The sequence below is a fragment of the Carlito syrichta genome, unplaced genomic scaffold (assembly GCF_000164805.1).
Source record: "Carlito syrichta isolate Samal-C Ts95f unplaced genomic scaffold, Tarsius_syrichta-2.0.1 Scaffold314870, whole genome shotgun sequence".
Lineage (NCBI taxonomy): Eukaryota > Metazoa > Chordata > Mammalia > Primates > Tarsiidae > Carlito > Carlito syrichta.
Window position 1 is genome coordinate 107,387 of NW_007258966.1, and position 26,280 is coordinate 133,666.

Sequence of the window (26,280 nt, forward strand, 5' to 3'; positions counted from 1 at the left end):
TCTAATTTCTGCTTTTACTGTTGATCTCTGTGCTCATCATAATCCCAAATTTTATAACTTACTGGAGGACCCTGTAAACCAGGAAAACCCGGGCTGCCTGGGAATCCACGTTCTCCCTAGAAGGAGTTAAAAATAAAGAACATGGAGGAAAAAGAAACAACAACTATACCAACAAACAATGACCTTGAAAAGATTTCTGTAAAAGCCATCTGAAACATTCCAGACTACCAAAAATTCACTAGCCTTCACTTTTCAATTACATCAATATCAACTACCCATATCAATTCAACCTTCTATGATACGTTTATCCTGACTCGTCCATACCAATCAGAAATAAAGAAAAAAGAATCTTCTATCCCAGTCATTTTCTTCTGACAAATCCATTTTGAGACAAGCACACCACAGATTCCTGACCATCATCACATTTAATAGTTAATGATTTGCCTCAATTTCCTGCCCATGTATTATATAGATTCTTATTTTAACTGCACTATTTTATTTTTCTTTTATTGTAAACTATTTCAAATTATTTTTGTAAAGAGGAAAAGATGGTAAAAAAAAAATAAAGCCATTAATATCACCAAGAGGACAATAATAGCAATAGTTTTAGTAATTGCAGGTCATTATGTTTTCTAGACATCCAATTTTTCTCACTCACTATTGTAAAGTACTAATATGGACATTTGGTTCAGTAAACAAAAGCTAAAATTGCTATAGAAGAACCCCAAAGCAACCTCCTTTGAAATACTTATATGCCATAGTAATACTAGAAACAACTTCATCAGAAGATTTGCAAGAGTAAAATTACTACAGTTGTGTATCTTTGAGTTATTGTCCAATATTCTTCTCCCCATCACCTTTTACACATGGAAAAAGTAGGCCCAGAGATAAAGGAAGTGGTCTATAAATCAAGTTTAGAAGACAGAAAAAAATGAGCCCAATTCTAAGATTCATTCTTTTATTTACATAGTAAGAAATTTAAGAAAACTATTCAGTCTTTGTGTGTGTGTGTGTGTGTGTGTGTGTGTGTGTGTGTGTGTGAGAAAGCAGGATTTATTGAGGACAGATAAAGCTCCCACAGCAGGAGGGGGCCGAAGGGGTTGCCCCTATTCAGTCTTAAAGTATGCAAACTAAGTCCATTGAATTTGTTTAGAATCTGTTGCTCACATAATTTGAACCTGGAAAACAAATTAACCATTAGATTTGCTAAAGTGATTCTTTACAAAAATAAAAGAGAAAAGATTCTGTTAATTGTATAGCAGTCTGTTTGTTGCTTAAAGAAAGTTTGTTTTAAAACAAACAAATAAATAACAAGAACAGGCACAAAAATGTAGTCCACTTCAACATGAAATGTGCCACAGAAACTCCATATTGGTCCTATCACTGTAAGGTTGCCTCAGCTGAAGTGAAGAACACAAGTAAGCCTTACAAATCTAAATTTTAAAAAAATGATTACTGACAAAGGTCACATTGACCTGGAGAAAAATTGGAGGTAAAAAGAACTGCACTGCCTTCAAGTATATAGTAAAATAATTATCACAAAATATGACCATCATAATGCAAAACAGTTTGTTCAAGTTATTTTAAATATATGCTATAATGTAAAACTTGACACACAGCATTAGTTAGGAAGATCCAAGATATTTTATGAATAGTTTTACAGAATATATGTGAAAAATCGAAGATATTGGGATATGCAGAGAATAATAATATACTGTATCAACTTAAAAAAAGAGAAAAATGAGGGAATAGGAACAGAAGCTATAAAATGTAAGCTTGCAAGTAGAGCAAATTGTCCTCATTTTTTTCCTGCTATCTATTATATTATATTAAATCTAAACAGTTGTCTAAATAGAAGAAAAATGGGTCAGGAAATAAAGCTGTCTAATATCTAATATCTAAAGGTGTTCTTAATTGTTATATGTATTATTTTTGCTGATGAAAAAGAGTGCCAAGCTTCATACTAACAGATTATGTAAGCATGAATGTACTGTATTATGTACAGATTTTTAGGATTTTTCTTAAAGAAGTTATTAGGCAAATTAAAAACATGAAATTTTGACAAGTAATTTAAGTTTAGTACCTAGTTTTTGAAAAAGGCAAAACTGATGAATGATATTTAGAAGTATTCCTCTCAACAAATGATACAATATTTGAGACATACTTATCCTAATTTCTTATAAACTCTCATCCTCCTTTACACTAAAGCCAAAAAAGCCTTTGGTAAGTAACCATCAACCCAATGTAATAACCCACTTACTTACACATGCTTAATGAAATAACTGATATTTCAAAATATTGAAAAAGTCAAGATACAGCATCCTCTATATATGTCCTAGACATGAAACTACTATATCTCTTCCTCAATATTCTTCATATTAATTTCTTTAGGCTATTAAGTCTATTATTACCAAGCATACTGTCTACGATTCAGTTGAAGAAATCTCACCTTGGTTCCATTGCATCCAGGGATTCCTTGAGGTCCTGGGGCCCCATCATGGCCTGGCATTCCCTTTGAAAAGGGACATCACACATGAATAACACTTCTTAGATTACTTTTTTAAGGGATTTTTTTTTTTTTTTTTGAGTTGGAGTCTCACTCTGTCGCCCAGACTGGAGTGCAGTGGCCCACTCCCGGCCACCGCAATCTCGACCTGCTGGGCTCCGGCGATCCTTCTGCCTCAGCCTTCCAAGTAGCTGGAAATACAGGCGCCCGGCTAATTTTTTGATTTATTGTAGAGATGAGGTCTTGCCAAGTTGCCCAGGCAGGTCTCGAACCCGCGGGCTCGGACAATCCACTCACCTCGGCCTCCCAAAGTGTGGGATTACAGGCTGAGCCACTGAGCCCGGCCCTTTTAAAGGGATTTTAAAATAAAAAAATGAAATCCTACTTACAGGAAGACCTGGTGTCCCTGGAAATCCAGGAAGTCCAGGAGGACCCTATAAGAAGAAATAAATTCCTTCAATCAAATGACAACCACAACAATAAAATAAAACCTCTCTTAATGGAAAATTTGAAAATTTGTTTTAGAATATAAATGGACAAAATGTGTTTCACTGACTTTTACCACTCATTGTTCCTTTAAACATTAGATAAAAAGCTCTTGTATGTATCTAATAGATAGTAAACTATAAAAGAAACTACCATTTGAGAGACCACTGTTTTCATTGTACTTGGTAAGAGAAGGCAAATTAGTGAATGGAATGTCTCTTCTAACAGATAAAAGTTCTCCCAGGCTTGTGATGAATAATGAATTAAGCATGGGATGGGGAAGTGGCAAATATATTGCCCCTGAAGACAACGTGGTCACTCCAAAATTCTTAAATTTTCTTGTCAGGATTGGCAAAAACATAAGTTTGACAACATTTTCTGTAGGTGAGGCTATGGAGAAAAAGTATTCTCATATACCATTAATGGAGTTTCAAACACAATGGAAGGAAATTTGTAAATATCTAGCAAAATTACACATACATTTACCTTTTGATCTAGCAATTAACTTCTAAGACTCTATCTCAAATATACATGAGAGATTATGAAACAAAATATGAAATTTAAATATATTGACTGTAGCATTATTACAGTTAAAGTTTAGAGATAGTCATAAAACCACAGATACAGCTAAAGATTATAAACAACCCAAATGTCTACCAATATGGACATGAATAGATAAAATATGACACATCCACAAAATGCAACACTATGCAGCTGTTAAAAAAATGAGAAAGATCTCTGCACACTGAAATATGTATTTATTTCTTACATACAGTGTTAAGGAAAAGAAGCAAGGTACAAGAAGTATATATAATACACTACCTATTCTTATAAGAAGGATAGTGATACTAAACAATGGAAAGATAAATAAAAATGATTACCTCTAGGAGGAAGAATAAAACAGAGTGGGGAATAGCAAGGATGGAAGGAAAACATCTCTGACAACACACATTCATGTAGATCCATGTAAATGTTTTAAATAATTAAAAATTAAAATTAAAGGGTAAAAGTGAAATCATTAATAATTGAGGATGAACTGGAACCAGTGAACCTAACTGTATTTCAAGTTGTTGACATAATCATACAGAGAAAAGAATTACTTCAAGTGTCTTTCAAGCATGGTATTTTTATTGTAATCCCTTAGTGAACTTAGTCAATTCAAAGGGACAACAAACAACAAATAAATAATTAATGGACCTCAAGAATCCGGTTATTACTATTAAAATTGAAATTATCATTTTGTTAATTTATAAATTGCTACTTTGAAGCTATTCTAGGCATATTGTAGAAGAAATCAAATAAGAAATTATACTAATGTCATTATGAATGGTTTCATCTTAATAGAGAGAGATGAGGGGGAGAAATAATAGGTATATAAACCTTTTTATTTAAATTTCAACTGGAAGTAATAATATGAACTCAAGGTACTTTTTCTTTTTCTTTTAAAAAATACTTAATCGCTAACTCTGTCCACTGAAAAGACACTGAAACAGTGACAAATCCAGTAGCAATGAAAATCCCTAACATTTAGACTGTGGTATCTGAACCACACTTTTCACTAAAAAGAACCTGGAACCGGAGACATGGCTTATTTCAGCTCTAAAGAGAAAATGCAGAAGATGAACCTGAAAGGGTTTGTTGTGCCAGAAAGCAAGGGAATAATCACAGATCAATGGAGTTTTGTCCAAAGGACACAGGACAGGAGCCAACTTGAAAGAGTTCTCACAGGCTAAAGATGGGACAATTTGGGTCTCAAAAAAATAATGACTACAATTGATTGAAATGCCTAAGTTCCATGTGTTTATAATGAAAAAAGTCAAAAAGATTTTATTGATCACCACTTGAAATTGCTGGTGTGGCAACTCATTGCCCTATTAAGAATTCCAGCTGATAAATTAAAATTACAGCTAATAAATGAAGGATTGTTAGAATTTGAAAAATCGCCATCTTGCAACTATGAACAAAATAATTACCATTAGTAGATGTCAAATCATTAGGTGAAATTGATGGGGAAAATTTTTCACAGCAGAATCAGGATGACATTATCTGAGACCACTGATCAAACCTAACCTCAAATAAGTGGAATAATCAGATATTCATGTCTCATAATGTAATTAAATAGAAAACACTACCTATAAAATACACTTTTTAAATGTTCTTTAATTTCATTGCAGTATGATTTACATACAGTAAAATATACAGATCTTTACTGTACAGTTCTTTCTGTAACCCCAGAAAGTTCTCTAGTGCCTCTTCTAAGGCAACCTCCAATTTACAGGCAATATGGGGGACAGAGGAACAATTTTAAGTGACATAATGAGGAAGCAATCAGCCAAATTCAGATTGTGGAATGCAGTACAATAAAAATGACCCAGTTTTTCCATGGCATAATAAAACAGGCTTGAGAAACACTGCAATCAAATACAATACATGGAACTTGCTTGGACTGTGATTCGAACAAATCGATTATAAAAGGACATCTTTGAGACAGCTGAGGAAACCTTAATATGGACTGAGTGTTGGAGTGTAATGAAAAATTATTCCTAATTTTTTTTTTGAGTTGGAGTCTCACTCTGTCGCCCAGACTGGAATGCAGTGGCCACTCCCGGCCACCACAGCCTCGACCTGCTGGGCTCCGGCGATCCTTCTGCCTCAGCCTTCCAAGTAGCTGGAACTACAGGCGCGTGCTACCACACCCGGCTAATTTTTGGTTTATTGTAGAGATGAGGTCTCGCCAAGTTGCCCAGGCGGGTCTCGAATCCGCGGGCTCAGGCAATCCACTCACCTCAGCCTCCCAAAGGCGTGGGATTACAGGCTGAGCCACCGAGCCCGGCTTGTTCCTAATTTTTTAAGGTGTGATAATGGTTTAGCAGTTATGTGGTTATCAGAGAGGCATACTAAAGTATTCACTGGTGGAACGAATGAGGTGAGGGATCTACTTTAAAACATTCTAAAAATACGTGGTGAGGTATAGATTAAACAAAATTGTGAAAATGATAATTTTTGAAGCTGGGTAACATGTACATGGGAGTTTATTGTAGTATATATTTCGAAAATTTGTGTCTGCTTAAACATTTCCACAATAATAAGTAATCAAAAATCTGCATGTCAGGAGTTGCCAGTAAGTTGACACCTGAGGACTAAAGAACTATTAGGCCACCTATTCTCAAGCACTTTTAAAGTTCTAGTTGAGGGATGCGGACTATCCAAGTAATCCCAAACACTTGGAAATGGAAATTGATAAAATGACTGTTTTTGTTCGTTTTGTTTTGTTTTTTAGTCTGAGTAGTGCTTAGGACATAAGATACTGTTAATGGTAGCTAGCAATTTTGAATTATTTACTATTATGAATAGTTCTAACAGCATACTACATTTATTTCTACTTCTTACAGAAAAGTAGTGAATCAATTTCTTACAAAACAATGAAATAAACTAAGAGTTTTGAATTTATTTCCTGCTTTTCCAGGATCCTACCTGTACCAATCATGAGAAACACATAAGGCAAGCTACATGCTGTTAAGAGGTATATAGGAAACAGAATGGTTTGAATGTGTGCAAAATGTACACACCTGCTAAATTTCTAAAGATCAAAGGATCATATAGTTTGATTGTCTTTGTCACACATACAAACATGCGTCACACAAACATGGTATGTTACCACCCCTGTATTTTATATCTAAATTAAGAGGCCTCCTCAATCTATGCACACAGAATTTCAGAGCTAAAAGGGATCTTGGAGACTATTCTGTTTTACTCTAACTTAACAAATGAAGAGGCCGAGACTCAGAAAAGTTAAATATGATTTTTGAAAAGCCAGTCTATTTTTAAACTATAGTTTCCCTCTCAACTCTAAATACACTGTAAGATATATCAACCTAAAAATTTTTGAGGAAAAAAATATACAAGATGTGCATTTCAATTTTGAGAGGCTTCCTGATTTTTCAAAACCTTAACTTGAGAAGTCATACATGTTAGAATTGGGGAAATGTTGCATTCTTTCAGAAGTAGTTATTATCTAACATAGTGGTTTAAATTAAACTTATTCTTTTCAAGATACACCAAACATTATAATGCTTATACATGTTACACTTGGAGGGTATACAGGCAGAACTGACCAGCTCTCTGAACCCCAGTAAGCAGCATAATCACACTGGTTGGAAAGTTCTAATTTAAGCCAAGTGTATGATATAGATTTCTAATAAACTCACAAATTTTTAGAATTTAGTACTTTCATATTTTAACCACCAGTTACTTTAAAATCCTCTTATATTAGTATATATAGGCATTTAGATATATAAAAATAACTATCAAAATATAAAACAAAGGCTAATTGTAGTCATATACCAACTCTTAAATTTAACTTTTTAAGGTCTGTGTTTTTCTGCCTGTATTTTAATATGAGCATTTTCCAGTTGTCTCATAATATTTCATTTGCTTTTTATCTGTTTCCACCAACAAAGTATTTGATGCAGAGCAAATATTTCTTACTCTGATTCCTTTTGGTCCTGGTGGCCCTGGAATCCCATCATCACCCTGAAAAATACAATATAGTTAGTTCTTTTTTCTTCAAAAAGAGCTTTTAACTAACTGATTTTTATTATAAAATAAATGAATTAAATGTCTTTGAACCTTTGTGAAAGTTAGTGAAAAACTTAAACTCCCAAGAAAGAAGCATTTATTATTGAGACTGAAAGCACTGAGGTAAATTATGTGACCAAAAATAAGAAAGGTCTTTATTTACTGAAAAGGAAACTGCTGACATATAGAGGAAACTTTATACTTATAAAAAGAATTATGAATCATGCAAGAAGACAAACATGAGAACAGTATAGATATTCCCTAAATCATTTATTCATGAAAAAATAAGAGCTGGAAATCTGGGCAATTTCTATAGTATGTCAATCTGCTTCCTATGCTGGTAATAAATAGCATAGGCGTTGAGTCTAAATATGTATTGTTCTGAATTTGCTGAATTTAAAGCATTGCTTTGTTTTATAACCACACTTTCTATCGGAGCTTAAGAAGGAATGAGGAAGAACCATAAATGATCCTTTCTAGCTTTTGTCGTCATCTGCATGCAAAAGAGCCTACCAATCTGTGTGAGTTATTCTATTTACCCATTTCTAGTCACAACCACATTGCTGAAAATTCAATGTCTTGCGTCACTAAATTTTCATTAACAGTTTAAAGTGGAATCGAAAAACTAATTCTGCTCCAAGAAGGAATTTCAGTGAAATACATAGTAGACCACTGCCTGAGGCTTTAGATATTTATTAAACTAGGACACCTTGCTTTACACAAGTGGTTTCCAAGCTACTAAACTCACAACACTAGAGGTCCTCAAGGCTTATGTTACAACTCCTCCTTCCATCACATCAAGTCTGTTTTTATCTATTTTATGTAAGACTTCATGCAGAGTTCTGCTTGCAGAAAGGATTAGCTGGTTTTTAAATTTTCTATTACTGTAATAAATTACCACAAACAGTGGTTTAAAACAACATACATTACCTTACATTTGTGAAGTCAGAAGTATGGGAGGGGTCTCAGTGGCAGAATTGTGTTAATTTTTGGAAGATCTAAGGTAGAAGTCATTTCCTTTCCTTTCACAGCTTCTAAAGCCACCAGCATTCCTTGGTTCATGGCCCTCTTTGTGTTCAAAGCCTGCAGTGACTTTATGAGTCCTTCTCACATCACATCACTATGACACTGATTCTTCTGCCTTTCTCTTTCACATTTAAAGGACCCTTGTGATTACACTGGACCCACCCATACAACTCAGGATAATCTCTTTAGTATAAAATCAGTGGATTAAGCAACTTTAATTCCATCAGCAACCTTGATTTTGCCTTGCTATGTATATTACCCTTTTCAAATGTTCTGAGGATAAGGACATGAACATCTTTGAAAGGTAGCCATTTTCTGCCTATCACACCCTGCTTTTTAAAAAAAATTAATAAACTGCTCTTTCCACAACAAATGCACTTCAGGAGATTAAAGTAAATCAAATTTAACTTTAAAACAACTGGAATAACTTTTGTTGAATGAATCTTTTTGTGGCTTCCCACTAAACACAAATAGGACAAGAATGTCTTAATATTGTACTGGTTATGCTAATCAATATGGTTAATTAAAAAAAAAGAAATTAGATGTATAAAAATGAGGAAAGAATGAGGTAAAACTACCACTATTTGCAAGTAATATGAGTGTATGTCTGGAAAACCCAATAAGAAAATTAAATGAAAAGCTACTATGATTGATGAGATAATTTAGTAAGATAACTATGCATGAAAATATTATTAAAAATCTATAGCTTTCTTATGCCAATAACTAGCAGTTAGAAGACATAATAGAAGACAATATCCAATATGCAATAGCAAAAAAGATAGACTATTTAGTAATGAACTTAAGAAATATACCAGATTTATAAGAAGAAAAATTAAATCGTTTCTGAATTTCACAAAAGAAAATTTGAAAAATGGAAAGGCACTGCATGCTCTTGGATAGTAGAACTCAACATTGAAAGTCAAATCTCAACAAATTTAATTAAATATGTGATACAATAAAAATAGAAATGACATGAGTTTCTTTTAAGTAGTCAGGGGAACTCTAAAGTTCATATGGAAAAATAAATAAGCAAGAAAATTGAGACAAATTCTTTTTTAAAAAGAGCTATGAGGGGACACTAGCCCTGCCATGATGTATAACAATACAATACAAGGCCTCAATAATTAAAATGTTTAGGTTCTGACATTTGAATAAGTAGACCATTAGAAGAGTATGGAAAGTTTAGAAAAAAGTCCATATATGTGTGTGAATTTGGTATATAGTGAAAGTAGCATTACAAATCAACGGAGAAAATGATGTTGGGGCACATTTGTCAGACGACCTGGAAAATAAAATGTGGATCTTATATCACAAACCTTATACCAGGATGAAATCTGCATGAGTAAAATGTTTACATATAAAAAATCATTAAAATGCTGATAGAAAACGTGAAAACTATTATATAATTTTATAGTGGTGAAGGCATTTCCTATTCAAAATTCACAAACCATAAAGGAAAAGATCACAGACACATAAATGCACAAACATGCATGCACACACAGAGCAAAGTCAAATGACAAATTGAGGGAAAATAATTGCAACTCACAGTACAGACAAAAAGTCAATCTCTCTAATATATATAAACAGCTCATGAAGTATAAAGTATGAAAACATAAAAAATAAAACAGGAAAATGGACAAATTGTATGATTAGACAAGTCACAGAAAACACATGATTATTAAACCTGTAGAAAGCATATACTATTCTTGCTCACAAAATTAAGTTTTACCAGAGAACTGGCAAAAATTCACAAGTTTCTTTTCTTTTTTTTAAGTTAAGTAAAATATTATTTTATTTTTTATGTAAAAATTCTTTTTTTATTTTGAAGATATGGGTGAATTCAGATTTAGTTATACAAGTGGTCATCATACAGGTAAAGTTTGGGTTTCCCTTTGGTCCCCACTTCATCTAGTTTGACATCAGTTACCCTTATTGATGTTATGTGCCCCCTCACTCCCAACAGTTTCCCACTATGGCCAATCCTTTTTTGTATCGTGGTAAATGTTCAGAGTCTGCTTATGAGTGAGAACATATGATATTCTGGTCTTTGTTTCTGTGATAGATCATTGAGTATGATAGACTCTAAATACACCCAAGTTGCTGCAAAGTCCATAATTTTGTTCTTCTTTAGGGCTGTGTAATATTCCATCGTGAATATGTGCCACATTTTTTTATGCAACCAGTTTCGATGGGCAGCACAATTGGTTCCATGTTTCTGCTATTTTGAATCATATCTTTCCTAATTGTGTTGGTGAAGTTATGGGAAAACAGATCTTGTATATTGCTGAACCAAGAAAGTCAGGGTGGGGGAACAACTTGGCAATATCCATGTAAATATATAACTAAATGTACCTTCTGATCTAGCAATACCACTTGCAATTTATCTTACAGAGATAATTCTTTATTGGTGAAAGGATATATCTATTTAAAGTTATACATCTTTTTCGGAGGCAAGATGATGATGAACTAGTGGGAGCCTGAAAGTCTCTGCAAGGGTGAGTGTCCATAAAGACAGTCTGCTTGAGGGAATGAGTGCAGCTGGGTGAGTGAAAGTCTGTCTAGGGGAGATTGGGAATCAAGCACTGGGGCTCCCCTCCGGAGGTGGTTGTAATCCACCACTGCCCTGAGATCAGAGCCCCTGGTGTGCAGGATCGTCAACCATTCTCAGGGGTCTCTCGGGAGGAGGCACCAGAAGTCAGCTGCTCCTCAGCACCTGACACCTGGTCCATGCCTCCCACCCGGCAGCAAGCTGGGTGCTGGTAGAGGGAACCATGTAGAGGGTGAGGGGAGAAAATCTGGAGCTGAACCCCACCACTGGTGAGGAGACACTAACTACCACCATTTTCTCTGTCCTGGGACCAGGCAGAGACCTGCTTTGGCCAGCCTAGCTCTGTTCAGCCTTCAACCTGGGACCCAGAGGTGATCTCTGCACTCTTCTGGGATCAACCATTGCTGACCCGGAGAGGAAACTTCAGGAGTGGACATAAGAGACAGACACCCCCGTCTCAAGTTGGACCAGGCATGGACACATCTGATCTGAGTGAGGGACTTGTCAGGAGCAGCAGCAGAAGCAGCAGACGAGTTGGGTGAATCTGAACCTAATTCACCCTCCTACCACAGCAGTCCATGGGGTATCTGAGCTAAGAGCAACTGGATCGGCCGGCACCAAGAGCAGAGGGGACGGACTGGAGACCTTAGCCTGCTTCCACCATGGCTACAGTGGCCAGAAGCTGCGAGAGTGCTTGGGAAAGGAACCTGAAGATCCAGAAATGGCCACAAAGGGAGCTCTTTTTTGCCCCCCTCTGTTTTTGTTTATGTTTTAGTACTTGTTTTGTTGTTGATTTTTTGGTGTTTTTTTAGCTTTTCTATTTGTATATGGGTATTTTTGAGGACAAGTGCATCATCAGGGCTTTTTTTGTTGTTTGTATATTTTTGCTTTTTCTGTTTTTTTTTTGTTGTTGTTAGTTGGTGTGTCTGTCTGTTTTTCTTCTCCTTCTCCTCCCTCTTCATCTTCCTTTCATCTCCCTCCTTCCTTTTTCTGTTCTTTTCCTTTTTCTTAACTCTTTTTGCTTTCAGGGGGCATACACATGCCCTCAATGCATGGACAGATTGTAAGGTGGTGGGAAGTCAGTTCCAGAGGGCCCACACACCTGTTAGCAGACACTATGATCTGCAGATAGCTTCTGAACTACAGCTCCCCCCATCACACGTTAAACAAATCTCAAAACTGCAAAACGTACAGCTCCTCATCCCCAGTCCAGCTTCAAAATTGAACAAATCTGGCCATGATTGGTGACTCAGTCTGTAATCCCAGCACATTGGGAGGCCAAGGCAAGTAGATTTTCTGAGCCTAAGGGTTTGAGACCAGCCCAGGCAATTTGGTGGAGACCTTGTCTTTACAATAAGTATAAAATTAGCTGGGTGTGGTAATACATGCCTATAGTTTTGGCTACTTGGAAGGCTGAAGCAGAAGGATCACCAGAGCCCAGCAGATTGACACTGGGGCGGCTGTGAGCGTGCCACTGCACTCCAGCCTGGGCGACGGAGTGAGACTCCAACTCAAATTTAAAACAAAAACCCAAAAAATATATTGAACAAATCCAAAGGATCAACAGGGGAAGAATAAGGGATTGAGTAAAAAGAAGTAAAAACTATCCCCCCATCACTGAGCAAAGGCATTAAAGAAGAGGGAAAAACTGGGGGAGGAAAACCATCACAAATTAAGAAGAATCAAAAGAGGACCACAGGTCCCACCTAGATTCCTGCGAAGACAGCCTTCAGTACTCAAACAATGAAGAGCCCCCAGAACTACTGGTATCAAACCACAAACCCATATATTAAGATATTAATAGAGAGAATGAATAGAAATGAGGAGAGACAAGAGGAAAGAATGAAGGAGTTGATAACTGAGATGACAGTAATAAAGAATACAGCAAACAAAATAAATAACAAACTGACAAGTATGGAAAGAAGAATTAACTAAGCAGAAGAAAGAATCTCAGAGATTGAGGACCAAAATGAAGAACTAACTCAAACTTTTAAAAACATAGAAAAGAAACTTAAAAAGACAGAACACAGCCTCCAAGAGATGTGCAACTGTTATTTTTTTTTGAGTTATTTATAATTGCCATTCTGACTGGAGTTAGGTGGTATCTCAATGCGATTTTGATTTGCATCTCCTTGATGATTAGTGAGGTCGAACATGTCTTCATGTGTCTGTTGGCTGCTCAGATGTCTTCCTTTGAGAAGTGTCTATTCATATCTTTTGCCCACTTTGTAATGGGGTTATTTGTTTTTTTCTTTTCAGCATGTTTGAGTTCCTTGTAGATCCAAGATGTTAAACCTTTGGCAGACCTGGAGTTGGTAAATACTTTTTCCCAGTCTGTGGGCTGTCTCCCTGCTCTCTTGATGGTTTCTTTGACTTTGCAGAAGCTTGTCAGTTTAATGAGGTCCCACTTGTCTATCTTATCTCTTATGGCCTGTGGGTTTTGGGTTTTGGTCAGGAATTGGATACCAATTCCAATTTCCATAAGGGTGTGTCCCGCATTTTCCAAGGTTCTTATGGTTTGAGGTTTTACATTTAGGTCTCTGATCCATTTACAGCTGGAGAGGATGTGGTGAAAAGGGAACACTTATACACTGTTGGTGGGAGTGCAAGCTAGTGCAACCTCTGTGGAAAACAGTATGGGGATTCCTAAAAGCTCTAAATATCGAACTCCCATATGACCCCGCAATCCCCCTACTGGGAATATACCCTGAAGAACTCAAATCACTCTATGAAAAAGATACCTGCACACATATGTTTATCGCAGCATTGTTCACAATAGCAAGAACCTGGAATCAACCATGCTGTCCATCAAAAGAGGACTGGATTAAAAAAAGTGGTGCATATACACGATGGAATACTATGCAGCCATAAAAAAGAACAAAATCATGAATTTCGCAGCAACCTGGAAGGAACTAGAGTCTATAATACTGAGTGGCTTCTCACAGAAACAAAGATCTGAGTGTCACATGTTCTCACTCATATAATGGACCTTGAACATCCAATGTAACACTATAAGAAAATGACTGACAGTACTGGGAAACTATGGGTGGGGGAAGATGGGATTAACAGTAGTAAATATCTGTCTGGGGACGGAGAGACACCCCTTATCAACAAGGGTGCCTGAACAAAGCATATTTGTATACCTAACCCTTAACTGTATCCCACAATACCAAAATAAAAAATATTGATTAATAAAAAAAAGAGATGTGCGATTATATCAAGAGGAGAAACCTATGATTAACTGACATTCCTGAGGCAGAGACCATCCTGGAACAAACATTCTATGAAATTATTCAAGAAAGCATTTCTCATCTCATCAGAGACATGACCATTCAAACCCAATAGATTCAGTGAACTCTCGCAAGACATCAAATGAGAAGTCCAGCTCCTAGACACATAGTAATTCATTTACACAAAGTAGATATAAAAGAAAAAGTCCTAAGGGCAGCAATAGAGAAAGGTCAGACTACTTACAGGGAAGAAAAATTAGCAACAGACTTACCTACAGAAACACTACAGGCTAGAAGAGACTGAGGTCCAATCTTCAAAGTTCTCAAAGATTAAACAATTCCAACCAAGAATTTCCTATCCACCCAAGCTAAGCTTCATCAGCAATGGAGAGTTCAAATCCTTCTCAGACATTCAATCCCTAAGAGTTTACACCACCTCCAGACCAGATCTACAAGAAACACTTAAGAAAGCATTAAACACAGAAGAAAGAAAAAAGATCATGCTCTTCTCAAGAATGCAGGAGAAAGATTGAACACACACACATATATAGATCCAAAAATCAAAAGAAAACCAACAGCAACAACAAAAAAAAACAACAACAAACCCTTATAAGATCCTCATGACAGGATCATTGTGGATGATTTTTGAAATGTTTTGTTGGATCCAATGTCCTAAAATCTTGTTGAGTATTTTTGCATCTATGTTCACCAGGGATATTGACCTGTAGTTCTCTTTCTTTGTTGGATCTTTACCCAGTTTGTGCTTCAGTGTCTCACATCTCAATAATTAGCCTGAATCTGAATCAACTAAATGCACCACTGAAAAGACATAGAATGGAAAATTGAATTAAAAAAAAACATGATGCAACAATTTGCTGTCTCTAGGAGACTCATCTCATCAGAATGAAGACTCATAGATTCAAAGAAAGTGGATGGAAAACAAACTTTCAGGGGAAAGGAACACAAAAGGAAGCAGGAGTTATGATCTTAATATCAGACATATCCTTAATATCCTTTAAGCTTTCAAAAATTTAAAAAGATATGGAAGGTCACTACATAATGATAAAAGGTTCAATCCATCAATAAGAAATATCCATTCTAAACATATATGCACCCAAGATAGGAGCACCAACCTTTATAAAGCAGCTTCTAGGTAAACTAAAAAAGACACTGACTCACACTATCATAGCTGGGTACTTAAAATACCCCACTAACAACCCTAGATAAGTGAGCAAGGCAAAAAATCATTAAGGAAATCTGGAACCTCAACTTGACACTTGACCAAATGGACTTAATAGATACCCACAGAATACTCCACCCAACAACCACAGAATATACATTTTACTCATCACCACATGGAAAGTACTTCAAGATCAACTACATCATCAGCCATAAATTAAGCATTAAAAAATTTCATAAGATCGAAATACTGCCATGCACCTTCTCAGAGCACAGTGGAATAAAAAGAAATATCAGCACCAACAAAGCTACCCGAAACCCCACAAAGATATGGACACTAAATAACATGATGCTGAACAACTCCTGGGTCAACATGGAAATCAAAGCAGAAATTAAAAGATTTCTGGAAACAAATGAAAATGAAGATACATCTTATAAAAACATCTGGGATACCTTGAAAGCAGTATTAAGAGAGAAATTCATTTCTTTATGAACACACATCAAGAAAATGAAAAGATCACAAGTTAACAGCCTAACAAATCACCTAAGAGAACTGGAAAGACAAAACCACCAAGCCCTAACTTCAGCAGAAGAATCCAGATTACCAAAGTAAAAACTCAAATACAGGACATAGAAGACAAAAATATTGCAGAAAAAAATCAATGAAACAAAAAACTGGTTCTTTGAAAGGATAAACAAGACTGACAGACTCCTAGGCAGACTGATCAAGAAAAAGAGAGAAAAATTCCAAATAAACACAATCAGAAATACAAAATATCAAATGACAACGGACTCCCCCAAAATACAAAAGATTATCAGAGACTACTATGCACACCTGTATGGAAACAAACTCGAAAACCCAAATGAAATGGAGAACTTTCTGACATCACACAACCTCTCAAGGTTGAAACAAGAAGAAACTGAGATATTAAATAAAGCAATAACAATCCAGGAAATCAACTCCATAAGAAAACTACCCTCACACACAAAAGTCTGAGACCATATGGCTTTCCAGTAGAGTTCTACAAACCATATAAGGAAGAGCTGATAGCAATCCTATAGAAAATATTTCAAGCAATCAAGAAAAACAGAACTCTCCCCAAATCATTTTATGAAGCTAACATCACACTGATACTGAAACAAAGAAAGAGAACTACAGGCCAATATCTCTGATAAACATAAATGCAAAAATACTCAACAAGATTCTAGCAAATCAGATCCAACAAAACACCTCAAAAATCATCTGCCATGACCAAGTAGGCTTCATCCCTGGGATATAGGGATGGTTCTACATCCGCAAGACCATAAATGTAATCAAATACACCAGCAGAGGTAAAAATAAGAATCACCTGATTATATCATTAGATGCAGAAAAGGCTTTTGATAAAATTCAGCATGACCTCTTGGTTAAAACCCTTGAACACCTAGGCATAGAGGGACTATATACCTCAAAATAGTAAGAGCCATCTATGATAAAACCACAGTCAACATATTGCTAAATGGACAAAAACTGAAAGTATTTTCCCTGAAAACCAGAAAAATACAAGGCTGCAGACTTTCACCCCTCCTGTTCAACATAGTGTTGGAAGTCCTAGCTAGACCATTCAGACATGAGAAGAAAATCAGAAGTATCCAAATAGGAAAGAGGAAGTCAAGTTATCCCTCTTTGCTGATGATATGACTCTATACCTTGAAAATCCAAAAGAATCTGTTAAAAACCTTCTTGCACTGACAAAGGACTTTAGAAAAGTCTCAAGGTACAAAATCAATGTGCATAAGACAGTTGCATTCTTATACACCAACAAAAAACAGGAAGAGAACCAAATAAAAAGTACAATCCCATTCACAGTAGCCACAAAATAAATGAGATATCTTGGCATCTTCATAACTAGAGACGTGAAAGACCTTTACAATGAAAACTTTAAAACACTGTTCAAAGAAATCAAAGATGACACAAATGAAAAATTATTCCAGGTTCATGGATTGGAAGAATTAACATTGCTAAGATGTCCATCCTACCCAAGACAATCTACAGATTTAACGCAATACTCATTAAATTACCAGCATAATTTTTCTCTGACCTGGAAACAACAATACATAAATTCATACAAAAACATAAATGTCCATGAATTGCCAAAATAATCCTCAAAAAAAGAAACATAGTGGGTAGTATCATGTTTACAGACTTTAAACTTTATTATAAGGCTACAATAATCAAAACAGCCTGGTATTGGTACAAGAACAGGCATATAGACCAATGGAACAGGATAGAGATTCTGGAAGCAAAACCTCAACTTCTCAACGAACTAATCTTTGACAGAACCTCTACTAACAGCCACTGGGAAAAGAACTTATTCAGTAAATGGTGCCAGGAAAACTGGCTGACCACATGCAGATGATTAATACAAAATTCCTACCTATCATCATACACAAAAATCAACTCTAAATGGATCAAAGACCTAAACTTCAAACCTCAAACTATAAGAACCTTAGAAAATGCAGGAGACACCCTTTTGGAAATTGGAACTGGCAACTAATTCCTGATCAAAACCCCAAAAGCCCATGCAATAAGAGATAAGATAGACAAGTAGGACCTCATCAAACTGAAGAGCTTCTGCAAAGCAAAAGAAACCATCAAGAGAGTGGGGAGATAGACCAATGGGAGGCCCAAACTTGCCCTGTATGATGACCACTTATGTACCTAACCCTGAATTGTACCCCACAACTTAAAGAAACGTACACATCTTTTTTAAAAAAGCATCTTAAAAATTTACATAAACAATATAAATTCAGCTATGTTGGGAAACATGAAGTCATAGTAGACACAGAAGTACAATGTACTTCAAACTCAGAATTCTTAAAGTTTAGAAAGCACTTTACCTTCTCACATTACAGATACTGAAATGAAATCACAGAAAAAGACTGGACTGCTTTCTAAACTTTAAACTGCATACAAGCACACCGTTATAAACTGTCATACTACTGTAGAATAGTCCCAGTTATTATTAAATTATTTCAAAGGAATTCTGATGATGCAGGTAACTTCTTTTAATTTAACACTAATATTTATTAAACTGCCATTTTTTGGCAAGCATAGTGTGAAAAAAAATGGCCCCTAATCCCAGGTAAATGCAAATGCAAGAAATATAACTTTTTCCTTGGAACAACTTAATTTATATTCCAAAGTACCCATTTCCATAACATGACAGAAATTTAATCTCAGTCCATTGGAGTCCCCACCTAATTTTCACAAGATTATGCCTACATTTCGGAGAGCTTAAGTACTTCCAATGTGTTGAGGAGTATGCCAATCTAGTCCAAGCTGGAACTCATTGATATGTCCCATGCCAAAGGTCTGCATGGATTGCTGCTGAGTTAATGCTCAATTCCATCCACTTGTCTCTTTCAGATCTCTCTGATACTTCTGTACCACTTCTGGGCGCACAAGAATCATTCCGCTGCTTTTGCTATTGCTGTGGCATTAGACACAGGGAATTCAATTGAGTGGCCCATCTACTGAAATTATATGCAGTCATTTAGGGCCCTGCTGTTTCCTCAGTGCTAAAATTCTACTTAGGAAATTTAGCATAGGTCCCTTCTGCTTTTGAATCTAACAAAACTATCTGACATACTGCTACTTCCTCAGAGATCATGGCCAGCATTCTCCCAAAAATCTCAGCTCTGGTATAAGGTGTTAAAAAGTATTCATGCATTTACATTAATTTTCTCTCTGTATTGGGAAGACTACCTGGTGAGTATCCATTTGATTTCCTTAATACTCTAACAACATGATGTACCACCATTATATAACAATATTAGGAAAAAAGGTGTCTTTTTTTTCCAGGCAAGTAAACAGAACAGGCCTGCTCGTTTATCACTTCACAAGTATACTTAATACAGATGGAAAAGGAAACTGAGCCAAAAGAGACATTTAAAGAAAAAACAGAAACCTCCCAATCTTAAATTCATTATTATTTTTTCCCATTCCCTATCTTAACATACACAGAAAGATGCTATCCTTGATCATGGTACAGGACAGATCGCCCATATTGCAGGCAATGGACACAGTTTTCTCAACCGACAGGATGAAAACACCTTCAGAAGCCAGGCTCGGTGGCTCAGCCTGTGATCCCGTGCCTTTGGGAGGCTGAGATGAGTGGATTGCCTGAGCCCGAGGGTTCGAGACCTGCCTGGGCAGCGAGACCTCATCTCTACCATAAATCAAAAAATCAGCCGGACGTGGTAGCGCATGCCTGTAATTCTGGCTACTTGGAAGGCTGAGGCGGAAGGATCGCCAGAGGCCAGCAGGTCGAGGTTGCGGTGGCCGGGCGCGGCCACTGCACTCCAATCTGGGTGACAGAGTGAGACTCCAACTCAAAACAAACAAACAAACAACAACAAAAAAACACCTTCAGATCCATGTGCCTGGGTATGGGAGATGGAGAGTGTGGATTTAAATCCTCTTTTTTCTCCCACTGACAAACGTTGTAACTTCACCTTGCCAAATTCATTGATATGCCTGTTCAGGTAGTTGCCACCACTCTGAACTTTATAAACTACTGGATATTTCACCTATCTCATAATCCTGCACATAAACATGTGACTGTTGTGATGCTTAATACTACAAATGGAGGTTTCTCTTACGTGGACAATTTTAGTACCTCAGGTACTCCAACCTTATTATATTGGATTTGATACATTGCCCTAATTGTCTCTGATGCTGTAGGGACAAAATGGCTCCTCAACTTGCTCCTGTCCCACTTGACAGGAATTAAAACATCTGGGAAAAGACATGGGATCTGCCATTAGAGCCATTTTAGCCTCGATGGTGGCAGCCTTTTCTTCTTCTATACCTACACCTACCTTACATAATTTTTTCAATTCCACTCAAATATTCTACCCACTAGCAGGAACTTATGGCTGATTGTTCCCCATGGTAATCAATTACTCTTACATTCCCAGAACTGTGTGCATTCCCCTTGGGGTATTATTTCTTTTGTAAAAACTAGGTTTTCAACATTCCTACTAATGTAATACACATAGCTAAGGACACGATAACAGATTCCCAAGTATTTAAAACAGGCTTTCCCATTAAGCATATTACACTATACAGAGTAAGACAGTAACTACCAAACCAGATAGACTCTGATTACTCAGGAGCATTGGGAATTGACATTACCTCTTCTCTACTCATACATATGCTCCAGACAACTTTTCCCACTGTTGGGGTTATTCAATTAGAAAAGATTGTGTGCAACCTGTCCTTGAACAGAGGTCATTGATGGTATTGCCAGCACCTCACGTTGCACCTAGATCATGGAAACTGGCAAAGTAGAACATTCCATCTCAAGACAAGAATAAAGGCTTTTGGCTCTCTAAAATAGATCTAGTGGGCTATGGGACATCTATTCCTGGCTTGGCAACAGCTAGGGCTCATGGTTACATTCCATTCTTTCAGGCAGGCCTGATCATCTTGCTTGGAATATGATTGATCATGACCATGATCCACTGTGGCCTCAGATTAATTACCCTGTTTTTGATATTACCACCTAAAGTCCAATCAAATCAGGTCCGTGATGGGGCAGCCTATGTTTCTCACTCAGGTTGAAAAACAAAGGTGTGGAATTGAGGAGTCTGGCTCCTGTCTAAACAGTTATGTGTAATTTTTTTAGGTCCAACGAAAGAACTCACAGTAGGCCTTATAAAGGACAGCTGCCCTCCACACATCAGACGTGGTGCACAGCTACTACACTGCAGAGAGTTTCAGGAAAAGACTCAGGCTTGCCCTGGCTGGCTGTACTCATACACATATCTGCATTTAAAGCCCTCTTTTGGTGGCAATCTCCTTATGGAAGGAGAAGGAAACCTTGAAAATACTTTTTCTGTACTCTGACTCAGTACTTTTCCATTCCTAGCATTTCTCCTTCTCCCACCCTGCCACTGGGTCCATATAACTGCAGGAGCTTTTTGTTCTGACCTCCTTCAGCAGCGAAATGATTTCCAACATCTGTGCTTATCCACCTGACCCTTGCTGATGCTATGCCAAGGGGACAAATGGAACAGTGGGGGAGTCAGCACTTTCTCCAATTTAATTTCTTGCTTATAATATTGCAGTAGTGAATAAAGACCTGAATGTTACTTTTCTTTTTCTAGAGTCAGAGTCTCACTCTGTCGCCCAGACTGGAGTACAGTGGCACACTCTTGGCCACCTCAGCGTTGACCTGCTGGGCTCAGGCAATCCTTCTGCCTCAGCCTTCCAAGTAGCCAGAACTATAGACAGTAATTTTTTGATATACTGTAGAGACAAGGCATCACTAAGTTGCCCAGGCTGGTCTCGAATCCTTGGGCTCAGGCAATCCTCTCACCTCGGTCTCCCAAAGTGCTGGGATTACAGGCTTGTGCCACCACACCCGGCCCTGAATGTTACTTTCATTTTGGCTCCTTTGTCTTATTCAGCTGCTCTAACAACTGGTAGCTCAGGTCTCTCTAGTTCAAGTAAGCTCCTGATAGAAAATAATTTTTGTGAAGGATCTCAATAATCATATACTATTAACAGCATCTTCCAACAGCATCTGAATATGGCATTAATATTCAGTTTAAAATAACAATAAAGACTCCCCATTATTCCATTGTTTCATTTAAATATTACTTTTTGTCCACAATTCAGTAATTTTTTTAGTTGATTTTACACCTAGTCTAACATTTAAGATGGCTTAATTCATCTTGTATTACTGGTTGACAAATTGACACATACCTTTTGTCCCCGAGGTCCTGGAGGCCCTTCTGGACCAGGAAATCCAGGCAAACCTGGATGGCCTTCCAAACCTGGAAACCCCCTCTCTCCCTGCAATTGAACAAGAATGAAAGATAAGGTCATTTGTGAATTTTCAAGCACATGCATGGTTAGGATTCAAAAAGATCAAATGACTATCTAGACAAAACTAACTTAATTTAAAGATAAAAAATTCATACTATCTACTAATGTGGGGAAACGTGTAAGATTTGAAAGGAAAAACACAAACCATCCCTAAATTATATCATACATGGTCATGTACTCTATTTCTTTTTTGTAAAAGTAAAAGGCATATCAGAGACGAAGGGATATTTGAACATACTGACTTCAAGAGTTTAATAGGGAAGATGGCAATAAGTTTAGGAAACCCCGTCTATAAAGTTTACACAAATTCACAGAATTTCATCAGGGATGAAGAAGGGTAGAAGGAACGCATCAGAGAAGCTCTCAGATTCGTTGTAGAGTACTAGAGTTGCAGGATTATTCAGAGTGGAAATTCATTAGCTGATTGAAGATAAATTAGCCAGAGAAAGCCTTTAAAACATTAAACATCTTATAATAATTTTCTGACTATAAAGTTAATACAGAAAAGGAATACATGTTTACTATAGAAAAAAATAAAGAATACACCACAGTCATTTTTCTACTCAGAATAATTATTTGAATTGTGACTGAAGTCTTAGTTCTGACCACAGCCCTTATCAACACCAGTATAGGAGGGCTACCTACCTACCAGTGAGGGCCCACCATATCTTATCAGCATCTACACTGTAGGGATGCCTGATGTAAATATCTCTACAGCCAAAAAGTTGGAGCTAGCAGAGCCAGCATGTGTACTAATGATGTTTAGATTAACATGTTAGAATTAGTTAACCTACATACAACCAATCATAGTAAGGGTGTGAACTTTAATACCCCTAAGGGATCCAATCACAGAAAGAGATTTCACCACTGTGAAACGTAAGAACCCTGACAGCTTTTAGCTTCATGGCTTATGCTCCCTACTGCAGAGATACAAGCCGTCCCTCTACTTTCCTAAGGCTTGGAGACTCTCTGGCCAGGCCTTGTTCTGGGAACCCTCTTACCAGATCCTACCCATGGTGACAGTTTGGGCAGCAACTGAGAAAAAGAAATCATCCATATATACAAGGAAACTGACTAATGGATCATTGAAGACACATATCTCTAGAGGTTAAGGTACAGCAGAATTTAATTCCCACCCTGAAGGAGATGTGTGAGTGTGTATGTATGTGTGTGTGTGTGTGTGTGTGTATTGTAATTACTGAGTTTAATTTACAGAGCTTAGATAATTTTGTATTGAATAATTCAGCAGTCATCCTAAAATAAATGTAAGTACTTTGAAAAGACTACTTCTGGTCAGTTTCCACTTGTTACTTCAAAGCTAATGAAGTAAATGTTAGCCAATTAATGACAGGTCAAAACATTTCTGCAGTTTTGATAATACTTATTCTTGACATATTACTACATTTCATATTTTCTACAAATATATTCCTTTGTTGTTTAATTAAAATTATGATAATTTAGTATTCATCAACCTCAATTATTTTGAAGAAAATAAAGCAAGAGGGGAGAAATTAAAAATTGAAAAAAAATTTAGAGCTAGATTGCCGCAAATTATTACATAGCCTGTTACTGGCAGAGCTAGTAGCAAAAATCTGATCACAAGTGTCTGTCAGAAAGAAAGCGAGAAGGAAAAAAAACTAGTTAGATTTCCATAAGTGGAAAACAGCTACCTTTTGGGATGTCAGCTGGTATTTTGAACATACTTCTGCCAAAACTTGAGGATAATATTTGAAGAAAACCACATTTTTTCAAACATAAAGCTGTTATCTGGGTTACAGATAAGAAAGAAGTAAACTAGAAATTGAAAGTGAAGGGTGCTAAAAAGCTTCATTGTGTTGGCATTAGCAATACCATATACTTATAAATGACATATTCTGAAATTTTCTCACATTATATTCAATAATGTTGTGGTCCTACCTAGCAGACTGAGCAATATCATAGCAAAAAAGAGAGAAGGGAAGCTACTGAACAGTAGCAAAATGAATTGAAAGAAGAATCCCAAAGTCTTTGAAAGGTAGAAAGTTTACTAAACAGAAACCATAGAAAACTTGTGTAGGGAGGGTTGTTAGTGAGTTCCTCCACATAATTCCTAACATAGGTGGTAGGGAAGGCTGACATTTGTTGTTGCCTGCCCTTTGCTATCTTCTGTTAGGCACTTATGTAATCTCACAACTATTCTGTTTTGTATTGTAATTTGGTAACACTCACAAACAGAAAATGACATAATATGTGTATTTCTGGAGGTCCTGCTTAAAAAAAAACTGGCTTATGATGCCTGTCCATGTTTGTATTAAAAAATAATCATTCTTATTTTTCTCTGTGGAACATTATTTCTCTACCTGTGCCTGTCCTTTAAATACTGGTATTACATTGGACGCCTTTTTTTTTTTTACATTTTCTCTTTCTTTCCTTAAGATATCTCAAATATCAATGTTTCCCGAAAACATAGGATCTCATAGCCAGCTGTCTTAAATATCTCCACTTGAATATCATGCAAGCACCTAAAACTCAACAACAATAACTAACATGTGTTCAGTGTTTTCTATGTACTAAACATTATTCTAAACTTTTTCCATGTTTTACTCTATTTCATACTTGTAATGATAATATGAGGTAAATATTATTATTATTTCCATTATATACATGAAGAGTTAAGACAAAAGTTTTGTAATTTTCCTAAAATAAAACATGATATAAACATCACTGAATTCATGTTGTATCATATTCCCTATTCCAGGAAATAGCACAACCCAGTTACCCCAGCCAAGAATTTGTAATAACTCTGACTCTCCCTTCATTACTCCTTAATCTAACCAATCATTTCTTCTTCAACCTTGTATTTTTAGTGCCCAGCAAAACATCTAGTAAATATTTATTTAATGAACATACTTTCTTAATGGATTACATAAATTTGTGGCATATTCTTTTCCCCAAATTAAAAAGAGTTCAGTTCAGGGAAAATTAAATAAAAGATGACTTTTTGACATATAACTGTTTTATATTCCACAAGTTAGTACTACGAAGGATTAAAATGTGATTTACTGTGAAGTAGATCCTACTTTGTTGCAAAAGGCACCCATAAAAGTGTTACCATCTTATAGGAAGGTCATTTTAAAATCATAAGTCACAGGGTATAAAATAAATGTGCAAAAAATCACATTTCTATACACCAATAATAAACCACCAGAAACCCAAATAAAAAGCACAATTCCATTCACAATAGCCAAAAAAATGAAACACCTTGGCATCTTCCTAACCAGAGATGTGAAAGACCTTTACAACAAAAACTATAAAACACTGCTCAAAAAAATCAAAGATGACACAAACAAGCGGAAAAATATTCCATGCTCATGGATTGGAAGAATCAACATTGTTAAGATGTCCATTCTACCTAAGGCAATCTACAGATTTAATGCAATACCCATCAGATTACCAGAAACATTCTTCTCAGACCTAGAAACAACAATACAGAAATTCATATGGAAACATAAACAACCAAGCATAGCCAAAACAATCCTTAGCAAAAAAACAAAGCAGGAGGTATCACACTCCCAGACTTCAAACTTTACTATAAAGCTACAATACTCAAAACAGCCTGGTGTTTGTACAAGAACAGGCATATAGACCAATGGAATAGAATTGAGATTCCAGAAGCAAAACCTCAATTTCTCAACCAACTCATCTTTGATAAAGCCTCCACCACCAACCACTGGGGAGAGGAGAAACTATTTAGTAAATGGTGCAAGGAAAACTTAGCTGACCACGTGCACAAGATTGAACAGGACCCCTACCTATCCCTATACAGAAAAACCAACTCTAAATGGTTTTTAAACCTAAACGTAAAACCCCA

The 26,280-nt window shown here is 36.4% G+C and overlaps 1 protein-coding gene across 1 annotated transcript in view; it reads right to left on the bottom strand.

The window, feature by feature from the left end:
• Positions 1-26,280, bottom strand: part of COL4A5 (collagen type IV alpha 5 chain) — a gene marked incomplete at its 3' end in the record, with an annotated part of 248,542 nt that overhangs the window by 106,150 nt on the left and 116,112 nt on the right. Inside the window, exons 3-7 of the mRNA XM_008072191.2 lie at positions 22,308-22,397; positions 7,481-7,525; positions 2,896-2,940; positions 2,450-2,512; positions 63-116 (exon numbers count right to left, since the gene is read on the bottom strand). Of these exons, the coding sequence (XP_008070382.1) occupies positions 63-116; positions 2,450-2,512; positions 2,896-2,940; positions 7,481-7,525; positions 22,308-22,397 (297 nt within the window). The remainder of the gene's footprint in view (positions 1-62; positions 117-2,449; positions 2,513-2,895; positions 2,941-7,480; positions 7,526-22,307; positions 22,398-26,280) is intronic.